Genomic DNA, 17145 nt, shown 5'->3' with positions numbered 1-17145 from the left:
CCCCACATATCTATCTTTTTTTAAGTTAGATATCTATAAAACTACTTAACAAATTAATATCAAATCACAAAAAGTAAAGTTTCTCGACCAACATCTCCCTTTTTACCAAATTTGGTATATTTCCATTCGGACTGTAGTCATGTTCAAAAATGAAAAATCCCCATAGACATAATAGGAGGAAAAAGCTTTTTGGGAACTTTCTTTTTTCTCGGCCCCCACTTTCATCACAGCAGCTGGACCAAAAAGGGGAAGTTTTGTGGAAATTCTGTGCAGATATTTTAATCAGTGGCAAAGTTATTGACAAAACAAAAAAGGCTTTTCCTATGAAAACTTTGGTCCTAACTATAACTACCATATATCCATATATATTCACTGAAAAAACCCAAAGGTTAAAGTAACATTAGTTACTGGCAACATTAGTTGAAATGTTCATTTTTAAACTCTAAAAACCACTGAAATTCACCAGTTAGATTTATCTCAAGTAACTGTAACTCGCTCCCGCGACTGTTACTTTACCTGCTCTTACTTGAAGTAAATGTCTGCAAAGTGTTCATTCAACAAGCAGCTTTGTGAATAGACACTTGAAAGAGCTCACTCCTTATGTCAACTGTAAAAAGACGGTATGTTGAAATATTGATTACAATACATCATACTAAAAGAATATTGTGGCTAATATAATAATGTAGGAAAAAGAATATTTTTACATGTTTCTCCCCACTTTCTGTCCCCATTTGGACAACTAAAAGCAATTTAAGTATTTTTAGCTCCAATTGGCAAAGAGTTCAACCCTCTCATAAGTCCCTAGTAAATGGTGCCAAGGGTAACTATAGCCTACGTGTAAAATGGGCCACCAGGGTCTGAAGCACTGTTTGTTCTGCTCTGAGTGACTCAACTAAACAGATGACAGCAGGTCTCTCACCATTAACTGCAGGAACATTGCAAACTGATCCAATTCAACTTTGCCTGAATGGCAAAGCACTATTTTTAATATATACAAGCTACCCCTAAGGTAGGCTTCCTGAGCCCAGAAGGCAGGGTGCATTATATTAAAGCTATAGACATACAAGTGCAAGCTATATGTCTCTATAGTAGCCACTTTCCATTAAGGGCTGCTATAACTGATCAGGGGTTATATGATAACATGGACTGGTACCTAAGCAACCCTGAGGTTGGCAGCTTTATTAGGGTCCAACTGAAATATGTTCTGTTTGGTATCAGTTCTCTCGTCACCCTTGACATGATTCTCATGTCAGGTTTGATGTGACATGCACCCATTTGGCTACCCTAGAGGTTGCCTACCCCGTTGCCCCAACATTCCCTGTGCCTTTGCTGCTGCCACCAGGACAGGAATCTAACCCCCCACCAGGAGGTGTGAACACTCCCAGGAGTCAGAAATAAAGGCCTGTCTGTGAAGTAGGTACCAACTTCCTCCCTGACAGGAGGACTAGTGAAGTGGCACATCAAGACGGTGAACTTGAAAGCATGCATCAACTCTGATATGCCAGCAGGATGACTTCCAAAAAAGGAAACAGCCTTCCCCCATCTACAGGCACATTTGCACCTGGGAGGTGGGAAAATGAAATACATAAATACATAATAGGAGGCACAAAAGGCCGTTTAAGGTCCTGCACGCACGCCCCCGGAATGTAAGTATAGCTAGAGGTGTACAGATCCTATAATGGAAGAGGTCAGAGAAACATGAGAGATCAAGTCGCGGAATCTGATACTTTAGGAGCAAGAGCCTTTACACACCCCAAGGGGTGTCATGCTTCATCATAGTATGGGGGACCTTTGCTTAAGTTCTTTTATGCTGCCTTCATGAATTGTGAGGTGCTTTGTGAAAGTGTTGTAAATGGGTAGGATGGTGGATTAAGATCAACTTGTGGTGTTAGTAAGACAAATGTTTAATTTATGGAACCCTCTGTTATACTTAAAACAGGTAGAGGCCAGGGAGGATATAATGGTCCACGTTGGCTCTAAATACAAGTGTTGTTCAACATGTTTCTTGCCATGAATATGTCAAAAAAGATCGAGGGCAATTCATCAGGACCATGAAAAGTGTAACGTTAAAACTAAATTACTCATGGGGAGGATGGTCAGAAGTACATGTGTTACCTAAAGCCGTATTAACCCCGATTTATTAGAGTACATGGTATACCTGGCTCCAATCGATAGACACACCGACAGCAAATAATGTTGGGCAAAAGCTCCATGAGCAATGGTGTAGCCGCACTACAAAAGTGTTGTGCCACGGTTAACCGTCGCCGCAGGAAGCGTGCTACCTACCCCTGGCTCGGCTGCTGCTCATTGGGAAAATTAAATAGTCAAGAGGTGTACACCTCCAGAAGGCTAGCCACATCTACAGGTTTGGCTACATGGTCTGTACAGCCAAGGAACTTTTCTGCCATTTTTAAAAGTGGCAGAATAGAGGACTCTGGGTAGAAAAGATGACAGACACAGAATGTGGTCAACTCAGGGTTGGATTGGCCTCTGGGCTAGTATACCATTGGCTACTTGAACCCATACCCCTATCGCCCCTAAATCTAAGATTTAAGGGGTACCCTTGGCAGCAGAACCTCAAGTCTGTGATGACTGCAACAAAGGACGAAAAATAGACCCAAACCTGAGACTTTAGGACCCGCACAAAGCAAAGGCGCGATAGCCTGCACTTGTGGCAACCACCCTGCAACTTCACGACTGCGACTCGGCCTGGACCAGAGACTGGTTGCCCCAGGCAGAGGGACCCCTTTGAGAGACAAAGGCAACTCCAGAATCCTTTGTACTAGTGGCACTGGTTCCCTGCAGCCCACACGTAAAAGCATGTTCCTGGAACCAAAGAATCACTGTCCAGCAAGTTTCAGGTGGCTACCATTTCCCCACGGTCCTCTGGTCGTCAAAGTATCTTCTCGCTGACCTTACCACTGCTAAGGCCTCTTGGTGTCCAATCCTGCAGCCACCATCTTTATTCGACGCTGTAACTCTAAGGAACTTTACAGCACCTTTAACCGACCACCACCTCAGTGGCCATGTTCTTGACTGTTTGCATCCGTTTCCTCACCAGCATGCCCAGTCAGTAAAACCAGCTCCCCGCAGCTCCCCCTTCAGCACCAATGACAACCAAGACAACTCTGCACCAGATCTTCTTGAGCCAGGCAAAATTGAACTGACTGTTGTGGCTTTGTCCTAGGATCCGCATCACCTTACCCCCAGTGGGTTTCAGCAACTGGAGCTGCAAGTGACTGATTGTCAATAGTGCTTTTCCTATTGACTGCAATGTTAAAGTTTTGCAGTAGTGAAATGCACTGATTTATTTTTCATTCTTAAATCCATAGCACTGGTTATACTTTACTATTTATTTCCATTTTGGTGTCTACATTTATAGAAAAATATGCTTTATTTTTATAAACAGGTGTCAAATTTCTTTCGAGTCATGGCAATTCCTTATTGCCCATATTAGTACTCTGAAATGATTAACACATGTACCTCTACAAAAGCCTGACTACTCTTTGACATACTACCAGGACTAAGCTAAGTATTGATTATTGTGAATCTGAAGGACCTATATTTGGGTAATGCGAGAGTATCACATAGTAAAACCTAACCAGCCTCACTGCATAATACTCGATTTTTCGACAGATAAGTATAGATTTAATATTTTAAACACCATATTTATATACTTTGATGATATATCCATTGTGTGGAGTCAAGTAACCCTATACTTACTTCTATATAATTATCTTCATGATATTTTGCCCATAATATTCTAGTAGCACAAATTCCGGAGTTGATATTTGGGTGGAATACCATCTAAGAAACCCTCAAAGCCTCTTTGCATACCCTCAGCCCCTATCTGCCACTCAGAACATCACTGCCGGCAAACATTCTCAACCCATTATTGCAACCAAGCTGCAAACTTCCAGAACACAAAATCATCTATCTTTTCCCCACAGAGTGCCCATTCTCTCTTCAGATGCTCTCGCTTTCCCTTTAGCCTGCCTGCTTTCCCCAGTTTGTGTGTACTACCTCAAGTCTGCCTGCTTTTCCCACTACCTTACGGAGTCTGTCTACTTTGTCCCAGTTTGGCCTTTGTTCTCTAAACTCAGCATTCTTTCCCTAGATCTGCCAGTTTTCCACTCAAATCTGCGTGTTCTCCTCCAGACCGCTTGCTTTCTGCCCAGCTTGCTCATTTTATTCTCAAGTCTGCCTGCCTTTTTCTTCCATTCTATCTGTTCCCCTTCCTTCAAGTCTGCCTGGTTTTACCCGAGTCTGCCTAATCTATCCCCAAATCTGCAGGTTTTTCCCTCAACCTGCCTTCTTCTCCCCATAGTACCCCATGATCCCTATTTGCTTGTTCTGCTCCAGTGTCTGCCATCTTCTCCTTAGCATATCTACTATCACTCAATCCTGCCTTCTTTTCAGTCTGACTGCTTCGCCTCCACTTTGCCCATTCACTTCAGTCTGCTCCTTTTCCCTTTGAGTCGATCCACTCTCTTCCACGTTCCATATCTTGAAGCCAGGGAATCACTGAGGAGGCAAGGGGAAGTAACACTAGACTATCAAATGACATATTGGGCACATATTGTATTCACAGCAGGGTGAATAGTGTGACAAGAATGATATTCAGCTGCAGTGGTAGTAATAGAAATGCTGGGACGTCCATATTGGTTTTCTTTGGAAATAAGTCACGGTATTGTACTGCATGTACTACCATCTCTTACCAGGGCCTATATCAGACGTATCTTTTGTTGAAACCTGTCACTTGGAGGGAGAGATTGAGGTAGGCAAGCAGTGCTAGGTAGAACAGACAACAAGTAGGTATTAATTGAGTTGTATGTGAGACAAAAAATAATAGTGTGAAATTGTTTTTTTCCTAGATGTGGTGGAGGCTGTTAATATTTCGAGCCCGGTCGTGTTGATCCATGGTACAGTTGGTAAACCCACAATGCTGTCAGTGAAATATACAAGTTCCAGTGTTGATAAACCAGTGGTAAAATGGAAGCTTAAGCGTGACAAACCAATCACTGTGGTACAGTCCATTGGTGCAGAAGTCATTGGGAACCTCCGCCTGGAATACAGAGACCGAATTCAAATCTTCGACAATGGGTCCCTGCTGATTCATAACCTTCAGCTCTCTGACGAAGGCATGTATGAGGTAGAGATATCTATCACCGATGACACTTTCACAGGGGAGAAGATCATCAACCTCACTGCGGACAGTAAGTGCTATGAGGGTTAACTACAGGGTTTTTTAGAGGACAAAGGTGTGCAGAAGTATTCAACTTCTTAGGTTAGAAGAGTCAAATTCACTATAATGTTTCGGGTTATCCACTGACAATGTAAATTAGACTCTTTTATAATTGATTGTTACCATCCTCCTCTTCGTTTTACGCTTTCTCACTCCCCCCTCCCTTTCCTTGTCCCCGTGGTTTGACTGTTAGAACCCTTCAAGAGTGGGTTGTTCTAAAGGGACATTTTTCAATTGTTTTTAGAGTACTGATGTGCCCTCAAGTGTTATTGATGAATAAGCTTGTTGAGCCATACTTCTTGGTTTCTCAGTGGCAGAAAACAATTGGAGCCCTGTTTCTCTAATCATCCTAGGCACCATTGTGAGGCTGTGTTTCTTCAGTGCCACTGCAACTTGTGGAACCCCCAACTCACCTATAATGTTACCACCAGTGAGTTCCTCTACAGGCTGCTCGTGCGACCTTCCTGAACCATCTACCTTTAGCAGCCAGTGTGCATGTCTGTCGCACACTTCAAATGATCTACCACCACTGCATCACTATGAATCCCTCCCCAGGGTGTGGAGCACAGTAGTTCCACCTCTCTGCTTGTCTCCTCATCTTAGGAGACATTTATGTTCGGTTCTCCTCTCAAATGAGCACCATTGCTGGCATTCCAAGCCTCTAATCAGGTCAGACACCATTTTGTGCACAATTTTCTTCACTGTACCTGGTGCCCCACTGTGGGAATTTCCTTATAGAGTACAATGTGGAGTAAGACTCAAACAGTCTTCGGTGTTGGGGAATTATAAATAAATAAATATTTTCTTTTCTTTTAAATTACGCATTTACTACTTTTGAGGAATCTGTCCATGCTTATTATTTCAATTACATCCTCCCAGCATGTTAGACTAATAAGTATACAGCCTCTACTTGCTTTTTATTACTCTTGCTGTGTAGGTACACCTCCTCGTTCTTTATTGAAAAATTAATATAACTTCTTTCCCTACTCATATCTCAATATGCAATTTGATGCACCTCAAAATTTTTTACAAAATAATAGAGAACTCCCAGGACACTGTAAACACTGGAAGGAAGAATTCCAAACAGTCTGGTAGCTATTGATGTCAGTAGAATATCAGTGGAACAGTTCAAGGAAACATTTTTACACTGTGTACGGTCTGAAGGTCAAGACATTTTCCAAACCCTACCTACGGTAGAAGCACTAGAGGGAGAAGATGAATAGAATGATTTGGATGAAGATCTACACCGTTTAGAGAGCCGTTCAAGCCAACGATAAGCATCACTCTTGAATGATATCACTTCTATACAAAAAGGCAGAAAGAAGAATAATAATTTGATGAGTTCATCACCACTCTAAGGGGTTTGTCTACAACTTGTAATTTAGCAGTCAACCAACAAAATTATATGTGACCAGATGATGATCAAAACGAAGAGCAAGAGCATCCAGTTTTGGGTCAAAGGAGATACTACTCTAGAGGAAGCCATTCAGTTAGCATAGAGAACTGAATAATCAGTGTTAAGGTTGTGCGAAGAATACAAAGACTAGACCTTACACAAAGCTAACAGGCAATCAAGCCCAAGCACACAAGGTTAAAGAAAAGTGAAGCTAATTTGTCTTGCTTACAATTGGTAGTGTGCTCCTGAAAGCATCTCATCACAATTATAAAGCATCATGGAAAGAGTGCGATAACTGTGTACACATGGGTCACTTTGCCTTGTATGTGAGGATGTTTAAAACATTACAAGACCTAGAGTAGGACAAGCTTCAGAAAGCACAAACTCTGAAGCCTAACAAAAGTTGAAAAATTACAGTAAATGCAAAAATATTGTTTTGGTTGTAAGAGAATAAAATAACCACAGAAAAGGAAAGTTGATGAACCTCCATGTACACGATACAGGTGTTGGGTTGAATGTAACGGCTGACTCTGGGCCACCCTATACCATTATCACTCAAAAGGTTTTTGCCTGTTTATTTACATGACACATTGGTGCCCTGTACACTCCATATATTAAAGAGGTTTCTTTTGATGGATGCACCATTGACTTTAATTAATAGTTCACTGCTAAAGCAAAATTCAAAGTCAGAATAGCTACCATGAAACTCTACTGTTGTGAATAAATCATGAAAACACCTAGCACTTGTTTGTTAGTTGAGCTTATTCTTAACATCAAACCTTGTGACCAACTTAGCCAGGCCCACAGAGTAACTGACCAATACATCCAAAAATTACCCAGCCCAGAATACTCCCAACAATGCCTAATACATAGTAAACAATCCTAAACCTCATCATCTGCGCTGATACATTCAAAGGAACCTAGTACTTACGTCCCCTTCTTTCCCAAAGACATCATAAATACGATAACATCATACCAAGTATTCACACCCCAAAAACACATGACCCCATCTAAATATACCAAAACACAAAAACTACACTGCAACAGATTTTCTACTCGAACTGCAGCTTTTTAAATGTGAATGGAAGTTTTCTCAATGCAAGAGGTCACAACCATACACGACCGCCAGCATTGCGAAATTCAACCGCCCGTGTTGAGAATTCACGCCGGGAGGTGATTTTCCTCGCTCGCCAACTTCATGTTGGTGAGTGCGAGCAAAGAAAAAACTCTGGTCTAAGGAACATAGTTTTGTAGAACTTCTCTTGCTCCGTGGAGCACAGAGTGTGAAAAACTTCACAAACTCCGCAAATGGAGTGGAGTTCACCACCCAGGCCTAGGATCTCAGTCGCACCATCTACTCTCACCTTACCTCTGCTTTCATTACCACTCTCTTGGTTAAGGAACTCACTGTCCATTATCAACAACCACATACTGCATTCCTCATCCTCCCTAGAAGCCTTAAATGGACCTTTCCCACTCTCTTGGTTAAGGAACTCACTGTCCATCATCAACAACCACATACTGCATTCCTCATCCTCCCTAGAAGCCTTAAATTGACCTTTCCCACTCCATTGAAATAACACGACACTCCTCGCATTCAAAGGCTGACCATTCTCCAGTTTTATCCAATTTCTTCCTAACTTTTCCACTTTATATGGGCTCTTCAACTTAGATACACCCCATCATCCCCCTTCTGGCTTAACTTTTACCTGATCCCTCACATTTATGAATCTCCTACCAGGAATATCAGAAACACCTCACCTCTTCGATTTCATACTTACATCACAAATCAACAAATGAAGCAGCTTTGTCCTGGGATAACTACCCCTCATCATTTCAAACTGAAATGTATCCATGATGACAAGACATTACAATATTTATTGGTTTTGGAAAGAGCGTCTGTAATCACTGTTTTGTTCCTCTGTACTCATAATTAATTTAATTCCCTTTGTTATAAGTGAATCGGGGTATCTTTTTAAATGCATGTTGACCTTCTTTGCCCAACGACCCCAAAAGAAGTGTGTGTTTTCAAACTGGAGTGATAGCCGCTCCATCTAAAATTTGTAAAATGTTTTTAAAAAAATTCAACCCAATCATCCCATTCTATTGGAGGATTCCAAGGGAGCATGAAAAAACTAAGTTGAGTAACAATAGATTATGAATTGGGCCCGGTGCTTGGTGTCCTCAGGAGGAAAAACACTGACAGGAGGAAAAAGCATTATTATCAGTTCTTTTGGTCATCAGAACAGTGGCGGCTCGTACAGGTAAATGCAGTAATGTGGTGAGGCATGGTGGGCAGGGCAGGGTGGGGAATTTGACATATGAAGGGATAGTGAAAAGTAAATAAATTAACCACTTACCCTTCACTCGCTGCATCACCAAGTAAGTGGTTTTATTTATTTACTTTTCACTATCCGGATATATATTGAATTCCACTACCCCACTCCGCTCTGCTCCCGCCCATCTCACCTCCCCACCCCGCTTACCTCTGCAAGCTGCAACTGCATCAGAAGTATATCATCAGAAGTTCTATGGTCATCAAGATTAATCTGCAGGGCTGCCTGGCCAACTTGTCGCTAAACGAGGTTGTGAATAAATGCTGGACACACATAGAACTAGTTTGTTTGTTAAGTTTATTCTTACCAGCAAAGCTTGTGACCAACCTTGCCATGACCCACGGAGTAACTGACCGATACAGTCAAACATTCATCGGCCCAGACCACTCTCAACAATGCCCACTACATATTAAACATTCCTAAATATCATCAGTGACCTAACTACATCTATGTTGCATTCTAAAGATTATGTCAACTGAGTAGGAGAGACCATTGCAGATTGTGTTGCATCTGAAGGGTATGGATCCGGTACTAACCAATAGGTAAAAAGATTTGGGGTCCATGATTAGAAATTAATTTCCTAATACATTCTAGGGAAGTTTGGGTGAGTAGAAGGAATTAGACATAGGCTCAAACTTAAGCAATGCTTAATTCCATTAAAACAAAAACTAATAAGTGTCCTTTTGTGCGTAAGGAAGGCCTACAAAAACCGATCAAAGTTTTGCTGTGTAGATGAATCATCGAGGAGGGTGAATCCTCTGTGAGTGAGTTTCGCCCCCGTTCTCTCAAGAACAGAGATAAAAGCGTTCACTTATGTTTGGACCTCAGAACACTGAACTTCAGCATTATCATTGACAAGCACCCCTTGTCTAAAGTGAATGAACGAATTTCACTCTTTGATGGAGCAGCAGAACTTTTAACACTCAACTTGCATCAGGCGTATCACCAGGTTTTTTTAAACTATTGACTTTTGACCTCATACAGCCTTTAGAACCCCTTCTGGGCTTTTCTAGTACAAATAGATTTAATCTGGCCCTGTGTTGGGGGCATCTGTTTAGGTCTCGCTGAGTCAGCACGCATGCGCTGCTCAGAGAGATATTTTGGGGAGCTTTGAGAAGTGCTCTCAAAGCGGCGACCAGCTTGCCAGAATGCGCACAGGCGCGTGTGACGTTCACAGCACTTTTTAACGCTGCGCGCGCATGCACGCACCACTAGTTTCACCACTTGCGGGGAAGGGTCACCAGAAGCCTAGATTGTGCTGGCTCTGATGTCTCACCTCCATCTTTGATTGTTGTGAAGAGACTACTTTATTTCCCTCACAACTTCGAACGGTTTCAGCCACGTCAAAATACACTAGCCCGGAAATTACCTCCAGCGTAAACGACCACAGAGCTAAGAAATCCTGGTCTTGCTAACTACACACCAAAGAAGTGCGCACTCGTTAGTGAGCGCGCGCCTCACCAACGATTCCCCACAACTCTGTGGTAAATGACTAGATCGCAACCGCGTCTTTCAGCCGTGGCCGGTGCAGGGTCTTGCGATGGGTCAGGCAGGACGGGTGTGGGAGGGGCAGGGTGAGGGGTGATAAACAACGGAATCTGCATAATTGCAGGTAACTAAACAATTACATTAATAAAACGAATTTCGGGCCATATTATCAACAAAACGCGATATCAACAAAAGACAACACATTATCCCCGTTTTTATCAGCAGGAAAGTGCAGATAAAGCGGCAATAATCCATCTCGTTTTGTTGATAATATGACCCGAAATGCATGCTAATGGCCTCGTGGTGACGATCACGCGTGGTTAGGGGGTCGTTCATGCATGTTTAGGCTCTATTTTTTTTTTTAATTATGAAATATTGCAGCGTACGTGTACAGAAATATGTACAATTACGAGCAGGAGCTGCATGCTGATTGGCTGTCAATACTCCAAACCAGGAAGTGTTGCAAGCCATCTTATTTGTCACGGCAGCCGAGTCACAAAGAAACAGTAAAACAAAGTTGACAAATAAGGAAAAGGGGCACGATAGAAACATTCTGAACCTATAGTGTTGCTCAGGGGGTGGTAGATTTATTTGTATTTATTGTACGGGTACCAACCAAGTATGGATGACGTACAGCTGTAATGTTGAAAGTCGTCACGTAAGCGTACGAAAGCTCGAAAACTAAAAATAATTTTAGATATTTATGAAGTGTATTTGTTTATGTGTGGCTCTAAAAGGAGCCATTGCGTTTATTGCAAGATTTTAGTACCTACAAGTAAGTACCGATGCAGAGTCTTAAGTTTATGAGAAACACTCTGTTCCCCTCATCTGTAAAAGGTACACCATCTCTCCTATAGATGCCATGCATATTGAAATGCAGATTATTGTTGTAAATGGACCCCATTCCGTAGTCTCGGAGGAAGGCAGAAACAGATGTATTCACATGTTTCCTAGCTTTTTCAAACTGTGGACAATAGTGGTTGGACCTCTTCCATCTCTGCCTTTGGCATATATTCTAATATACAAAGACAGTTTTCAGGAACAGTGTCATAAATTGGGCAAAGGTGTCCTTCCTGAGCATTTCCAGCGCTACCCCAGTCAAAGTGCCAAGGTCATTGCCACCACTGTGTACAATTATGAGGTCAGGGTGTTGGAGATGCAGAAAGGATTTTACCAATGGCATCAATTAATAAAACTTTAATCCTCTCTGTCCAAACCATTTAATGTCTAAATATGGTAAACCTAGGTCCTTGTAAATTATTTTCTGTTGTGCATACCTTTGACTCCAGAAAATATAGCTGTGTCCCACAATCCACACTGTAAGCATTTTGAAGAGAGGTCTAGATGCACTCTGATGACGTCTGTAAATGAAATGCTAGTTTTAAAAGTAAGATTTTTCTAAAATGGTGGACAACATGCAGTTTTCAAAAAAAGAAAAGAAATCATTTGTCGTTTGACAACATTTTACCAAAAACTAGGTTCCATGTTTCTGTTTTTTAAAAGCCTTATTTTTATTGGTTAAGAAAAAGTGATAAAAAAGAACGTTACATAAGATAAGCTGGTATATTCTCCAGTCAAGCACACTTGCTGTTTTAATTTGCAACAATGTATGATGAACTTTTCACCTGTGTGCTGAGTTAGGTGTTCCCTGAAGTGTTTCTATGGTAACTGGCAGATTCTAGAATGGGGAAGGGTTGAAAGTTCTATTAGTTTGAAAGCTTTGGAATGTTAAACCAATAGAAATGTGTGTTTTCTTTTGAATTAAGGCGAACAGGATTTCAATTGGTTATTTACATGTATGTATGCGTAAAATGAGAGGGAAAATGTTCAATTTGAAGGTTTTGCTGCAAACACTGTACTCTAGAGATTTTATAGAAGAATATCCACTGTGTGAGTGGTATTCTTGTTAATCTAGAATTCAATTTGAAAGGGGAGTTGAAAAGTTGTATGGGAGTACGTGTGTGCGGTATATATTTGTACATTAATAAATTATGGGGTATATTATCAAGACTCGGTGATACAATTATCGCCACTTTATAGGCAGGAAACTGCTGATAAAGTGTTGATAATGTTATCGTCTGTATTGATAATATGCTCCTATATTCATCCGTTGTTAAACATTTTATAGTAGTAAATGTGTTTTGCTATAATGCATGCTGTTATGTTTTTTTCTTTAATATCATTTTGTGCCTCTGTACATTAAGTGATTATGGGCCATATTATCAATAATGGACGATACATTATCGCCGCATTTATCAACAGGAAACTGCTGGTAAACCAGTGATAATGCTCTCGATAATATATCCTTATGAATTTCCATAGAAACCCAGGTTATGGTGTTAACCTGGGCTTCTATGGAAATTCACAAGGATATATTATCGAGACCATTATCGCCACTTTAGTGGCAGTTTCTTGCTGGTAAAAGCGGCGATAATGTATCGCCCTTTACTGATAATATGGCACTGACAGGCATATTATTAAGGACCAGTGTTAAATTATCGACATTTTATGGACAGGAAACTGCCAATAAAATGGCGAAAATGGGCTTAATAATAGCTTCTTGTAAATTGCTACAGAAGCCCAAGTTCTAGTGTTAACCTGGGCTGGTATGGGAATTCTCAAGAGCATATTATCAAGCTCATTATCGTCGCTTTATCAGCATTTTCCTGCCAATAAAAACACAATAATCTATCGCCTCTTGTTGATAATATATCCCGAAATTCATTTTAATAATTTAATTGTTTACTTACCTGCAATGATCCAGGGGGCATATTACCAAGGGGGCGATAGCCAATTATCACCAATTTAGCATCCGTTTTCAGCCGTTAAGCGTTGATAATTCTATCGCCCTAATAGCAACCTGTCGTTAACTGATGTTAGCAAAAGCTTTTAGACGATAGCGAGCAGTTTCGTACCCGCTTTGCATGTCAGTGATGTTTATCGCTAATGACTAGCAAAGTGGGCGTACCCAACCAGTTAGCGACTGAAAGCAGTTGCTAACGTCGCTATCACCTATTAGCAAGGCAGGCTTAGCATTGGAAATATTTGTGCTAAGCGCGAATATCTCCAAATACTAAGACCTGCCGAGACCAGTTCTTAGCCATGTTATCCAATGGGAGGTGGATAACATGGCTAAGACCATTTCGTCTCTAAGCGAGAATATTGCTGTATTCTCAACGATATTCATGCCTTTCGCTGCTATCACTGGATATTTTATCACAATGGAGAAAAACGTTGCTAATAACATGTTTTTTCCGCTAACATATCCAGCAATAGGCAGCAATAAAAAAATCGTCGCTAACCCTATTTAGCGATAAATATCGCTACTTGTTGGTAATATGCCCCCAGATTCCGTTGTTTATCACTCCTCACACTGCCCCATCTCCGCCCCACCTGCCTGCCCCATCGCAACTCCCTCCACGGGCCACGGCTGTTTCTATATTCTGTTATATTTTACTGTCTATTTATACTCTCATTTTTTATTACATTTTCCTTGCTTCATACTCCTTGTTCGTTTGCTGTAAGTCCTCTTATTTTTATACTCCGAGGTTTGTCCTCATACTCCTCCCTCTGTTCTTGTAAGTAATATAATAGAATATTTGACATTTTTTTTTGTAATGGTATATATATTTTTTTATTATAGGGTGTGTTTATAGATACTAAAAATACTGCTTCATGCCAACAAAGGACCAAAAGAGAAAGCAACGAAAGTAAAGTGTGTATTTGAACAGAACTCACCAAGAAGATTTACAAGAAGAGAGATGTCTTAACAAACAGAAAGAAAGTCCTGGTAAGAGCAGGAACATTTTTTTGAGGGAAATACTAAAGACTAAGAGTAGTGTTCAGAAACCAAAAAATGTCTTTAGTGTATCAGCAACGAAAAAAAAAGCTACTAATAAAGAAAAGAATAATGAAATATCAAGTGCAGACAAAACTGTGTATAGTACAAGGAGAAAAAAGAAATTAATAGAAATAAGGAAAAAAATGTTTTATAATAGATTTGTATCAAATTTAATGAAAGAAATTAAGGTATATAAGAAAAAAACTGTATTTTTTAAGAAGAAGAAAGCTATAAAAATGTAGTTGAGAACGCTTTGGAATTAAAAAGAAAACTCTTTCTTTTAGTAATCAATAGAGTTACATCACTAGATAAGTGAATCCATTTAATGAAGCCCAAAAGTAAGTGGAGAGGATTAATTAACAGAAGTAATTTTTGTGAGTTTTTTTGGGGTGAATGGAAACATAGTTCAAGTTCTGAGCCTTTTTTTAATGAAGAAAGTTATCTCCAGAGTAATGATTTGTTGCATGCAGTTGACACCAGTGGTCGTGCTTATGAGGTTAGAAATGGTTGTCCTATTGAGAAAGAGAAAATTGTTCCTAGAAATGCAGAAGAGGTGTTAGCTGATGAAGTTTTAGGCAGACGTCCTAAAGCTCCAGTGTACACTTGGAATTGTAGTAGTATTTGCAGTGTGCGGCAAGAATCTATTGATTTTTTACACCATTTTGTTACATAATTATACCAAGAAAAGTGTTAAACAAAAGATTAAGATGTTACAAGGACTAGACCCTTGCAGAGTGAGAGAAAATACTGGTTTGCAAGGTCATTCTCTGCCTTTTGTTTCTAAAAAAGTATGTCGAAGTGTTTTCTACCATTTCAGGATGTTAGCAGTTCATCATAGCCGGGAGATAGGCTCTAATTGTTTTTAAATTGCTTACAATTGTTGTTGCGGCACTTGAGTCTCCCTACTGATTTTAAAAGTATTACTCACTTGGCCTCACGAACGCCCAAACTAACACAGCGTTATTGTCGGCGTGTCGATTGGCCACGCCACCTTGGAGGCCACGCCCCTCCCGCATTACAGGTATTTAATCGCTGAATACAAGCGCCACCTGTCAGAACCTTCGCAACTCCTGAGGCGGAAAGCCGGGAGATAGGCTCTAATTGTTTTTAAATTGCTTAAAATTGTTGAGTGGCACTTGAGTCTCCCTACTGATTTTAAAAGTATTACTCACTTGGCCTCACGAATGCCCAAACTAACACAGCGCCATTGCTGGCATGCCGATTGGTCACGCCCCCTTGGAGGCCACGCCCCCTCCCATATTACAGGTATTTAATCGCTGAATACAACCGCCGCCTGTCAGAACCTTCGCAACTCCTGAGGCGGAAAGCCGGAGATAGGCTCTAATTGTTTTTAAATTGCTTAAAATTGTTGTTGTGGCACTTGAGTCTCCCTACTGATTTTAAAAGTATTACTCACTTGGCCTCACGAACTCCCAAACTAACACAGCGCCATTGCCGGCGTGCCGATTGGCCATGCCCCCTTGGAGGCCACGCCCCCTCCCGCATTACAGGTATTTAATCGCTGAATACAAGCGCCGCCTGTCAGAACCTTCGCAACTCCTGAGGCGGAAAGCCGGGAGATAATCTCTAATTGTTTTTAAATTGCTTAAAATTGTTGTTGTGGCACTTGAGTCTCCCTACCGATTTTAAAAGTATTACTCACTTGGCCTCACGAACGCCCAAACTAACACAGCGCCATTGCCAGCGTGCCGATTGGCCACGCCCCCTTGGAGGCCACGCCCCCTCCCCCCCTGTCTCCCTCAGAAGAGTATGTGTCTATACCATACGCGCAGCAGACGGGCGCAGCGGGCACGCCGTCTGCGCCCCGAAGGCGCGCCTAAGGCAAGCCCGTCTTCGCCCGTCATCACCAAGTCATCGCCTCTCGCCACCCCCCCTGCCCAAAATACGCGGACGAAATACTATTATGACAGAAATCATCTTTTTGCTCTTAACCCAACGATGTGACAAATTGGAGGGACGCATTGGACAGACTGCTCTCCAATGTAATTCCTGTAGCCTTTTCATACCTGCGCCGAGACCACTCTGTCACAGAACCGTCAATAAGAACCTTTCATCGCTCTTAATCGCTCAGCTTAACGTCAGGTCTCTGGTTAAGCACCATGCGGAGATACATACTCTACTAACAGACAAGAACCCAGACATATTATTCTTATGTGAAACCTGGCTCACGGACGATCTAACCAGTATCCCCAACCTAACTCTACCAGATGGGTTCTCTATGACCTCCATCAATAGAGGATCAAGGGGTGGCGGCATCGCCGTCATTTATAGAACATCTTACACCTGTACTTTCGTAAAGGAAGGCATTACGGACTGTGAAGGTGCACGGTTTAAAATCACCACGAGCCCTCATTTCTCCCTCTCAGGCCTCTTTATCTATAGACCTCCGGGCCCCTCCTCGAAATTCATTGAGGAACTCCTAGAAATAGCCCATGCCCTGGTCACTAGCTCCGCTAACTTCACGATCCTGGGGGATTTAAACCTCCACTTTGACGCCGTTTCAGATCTGACCATTAGCAACCTCTTAGCGGACCTAACAGCCTTGCAGCTGACCCCTATCATACAATCCCCTACTCACTCGGCTGGTCATCTACTCGACCCGGTCTTCACGAATATTCTAGAAGCCAAAGCCGACCTTCCCACTCCTATGGGTTGGACGGACAACTTCCTTGTTTCTTTCGTGATTCCGGCAACTACTCAACCTAACAAGACATCGTCCTCCGCCTGCCTTAGACGGCCCTGGCACAAGCTCCAAAACATAAACCTGCCAGTTTAGGAGAACCTAATTTTGAAAGCACGAATGACATCAATACGCTAT

General features: G+C 41.6%; 1 protein-coding gene across 1 annotated transcript in view; it reads left to right on the top strand.

Moving 5' to 3' along the window:
* HEPACAM (hepatic and glial cell adhesion molecule) overlaps positions 1 to 17145 on the top strand; it is a 1458998-nt gene that overhangs the window by 407925 nt on the left and 1033928 nt on the right. The window contains exon 2 of the mRNA XM_086958859.1: positions 4875 to 5216. Coding sequence (XP_086814985.1) covers positions 4875 to 5216 — 342 coding nt within the window. The remainder of the gene's footprint in view (positions 1 to 4874; positions 5217 to 17145) is intronic.

Source organism: Lissotriton vulgaris, chromosome 2_1 (genome assembly GCF_964263255.1).
Source record: "Lissotriton vulgaris chromosome 2_1, aLisVul1.2, whole genome shotgun sequence".
Taxonomy (NCBI): domain Eukaryota; kingdom Metazoa; phylum Chordata; class Amphibia; order Caudata; family Salamandridae; genus Lissotriton; species Lissotriton vulgaris.
This window is presented reverse-complemented; position numbering and strand designations above follow the sequence as displayed.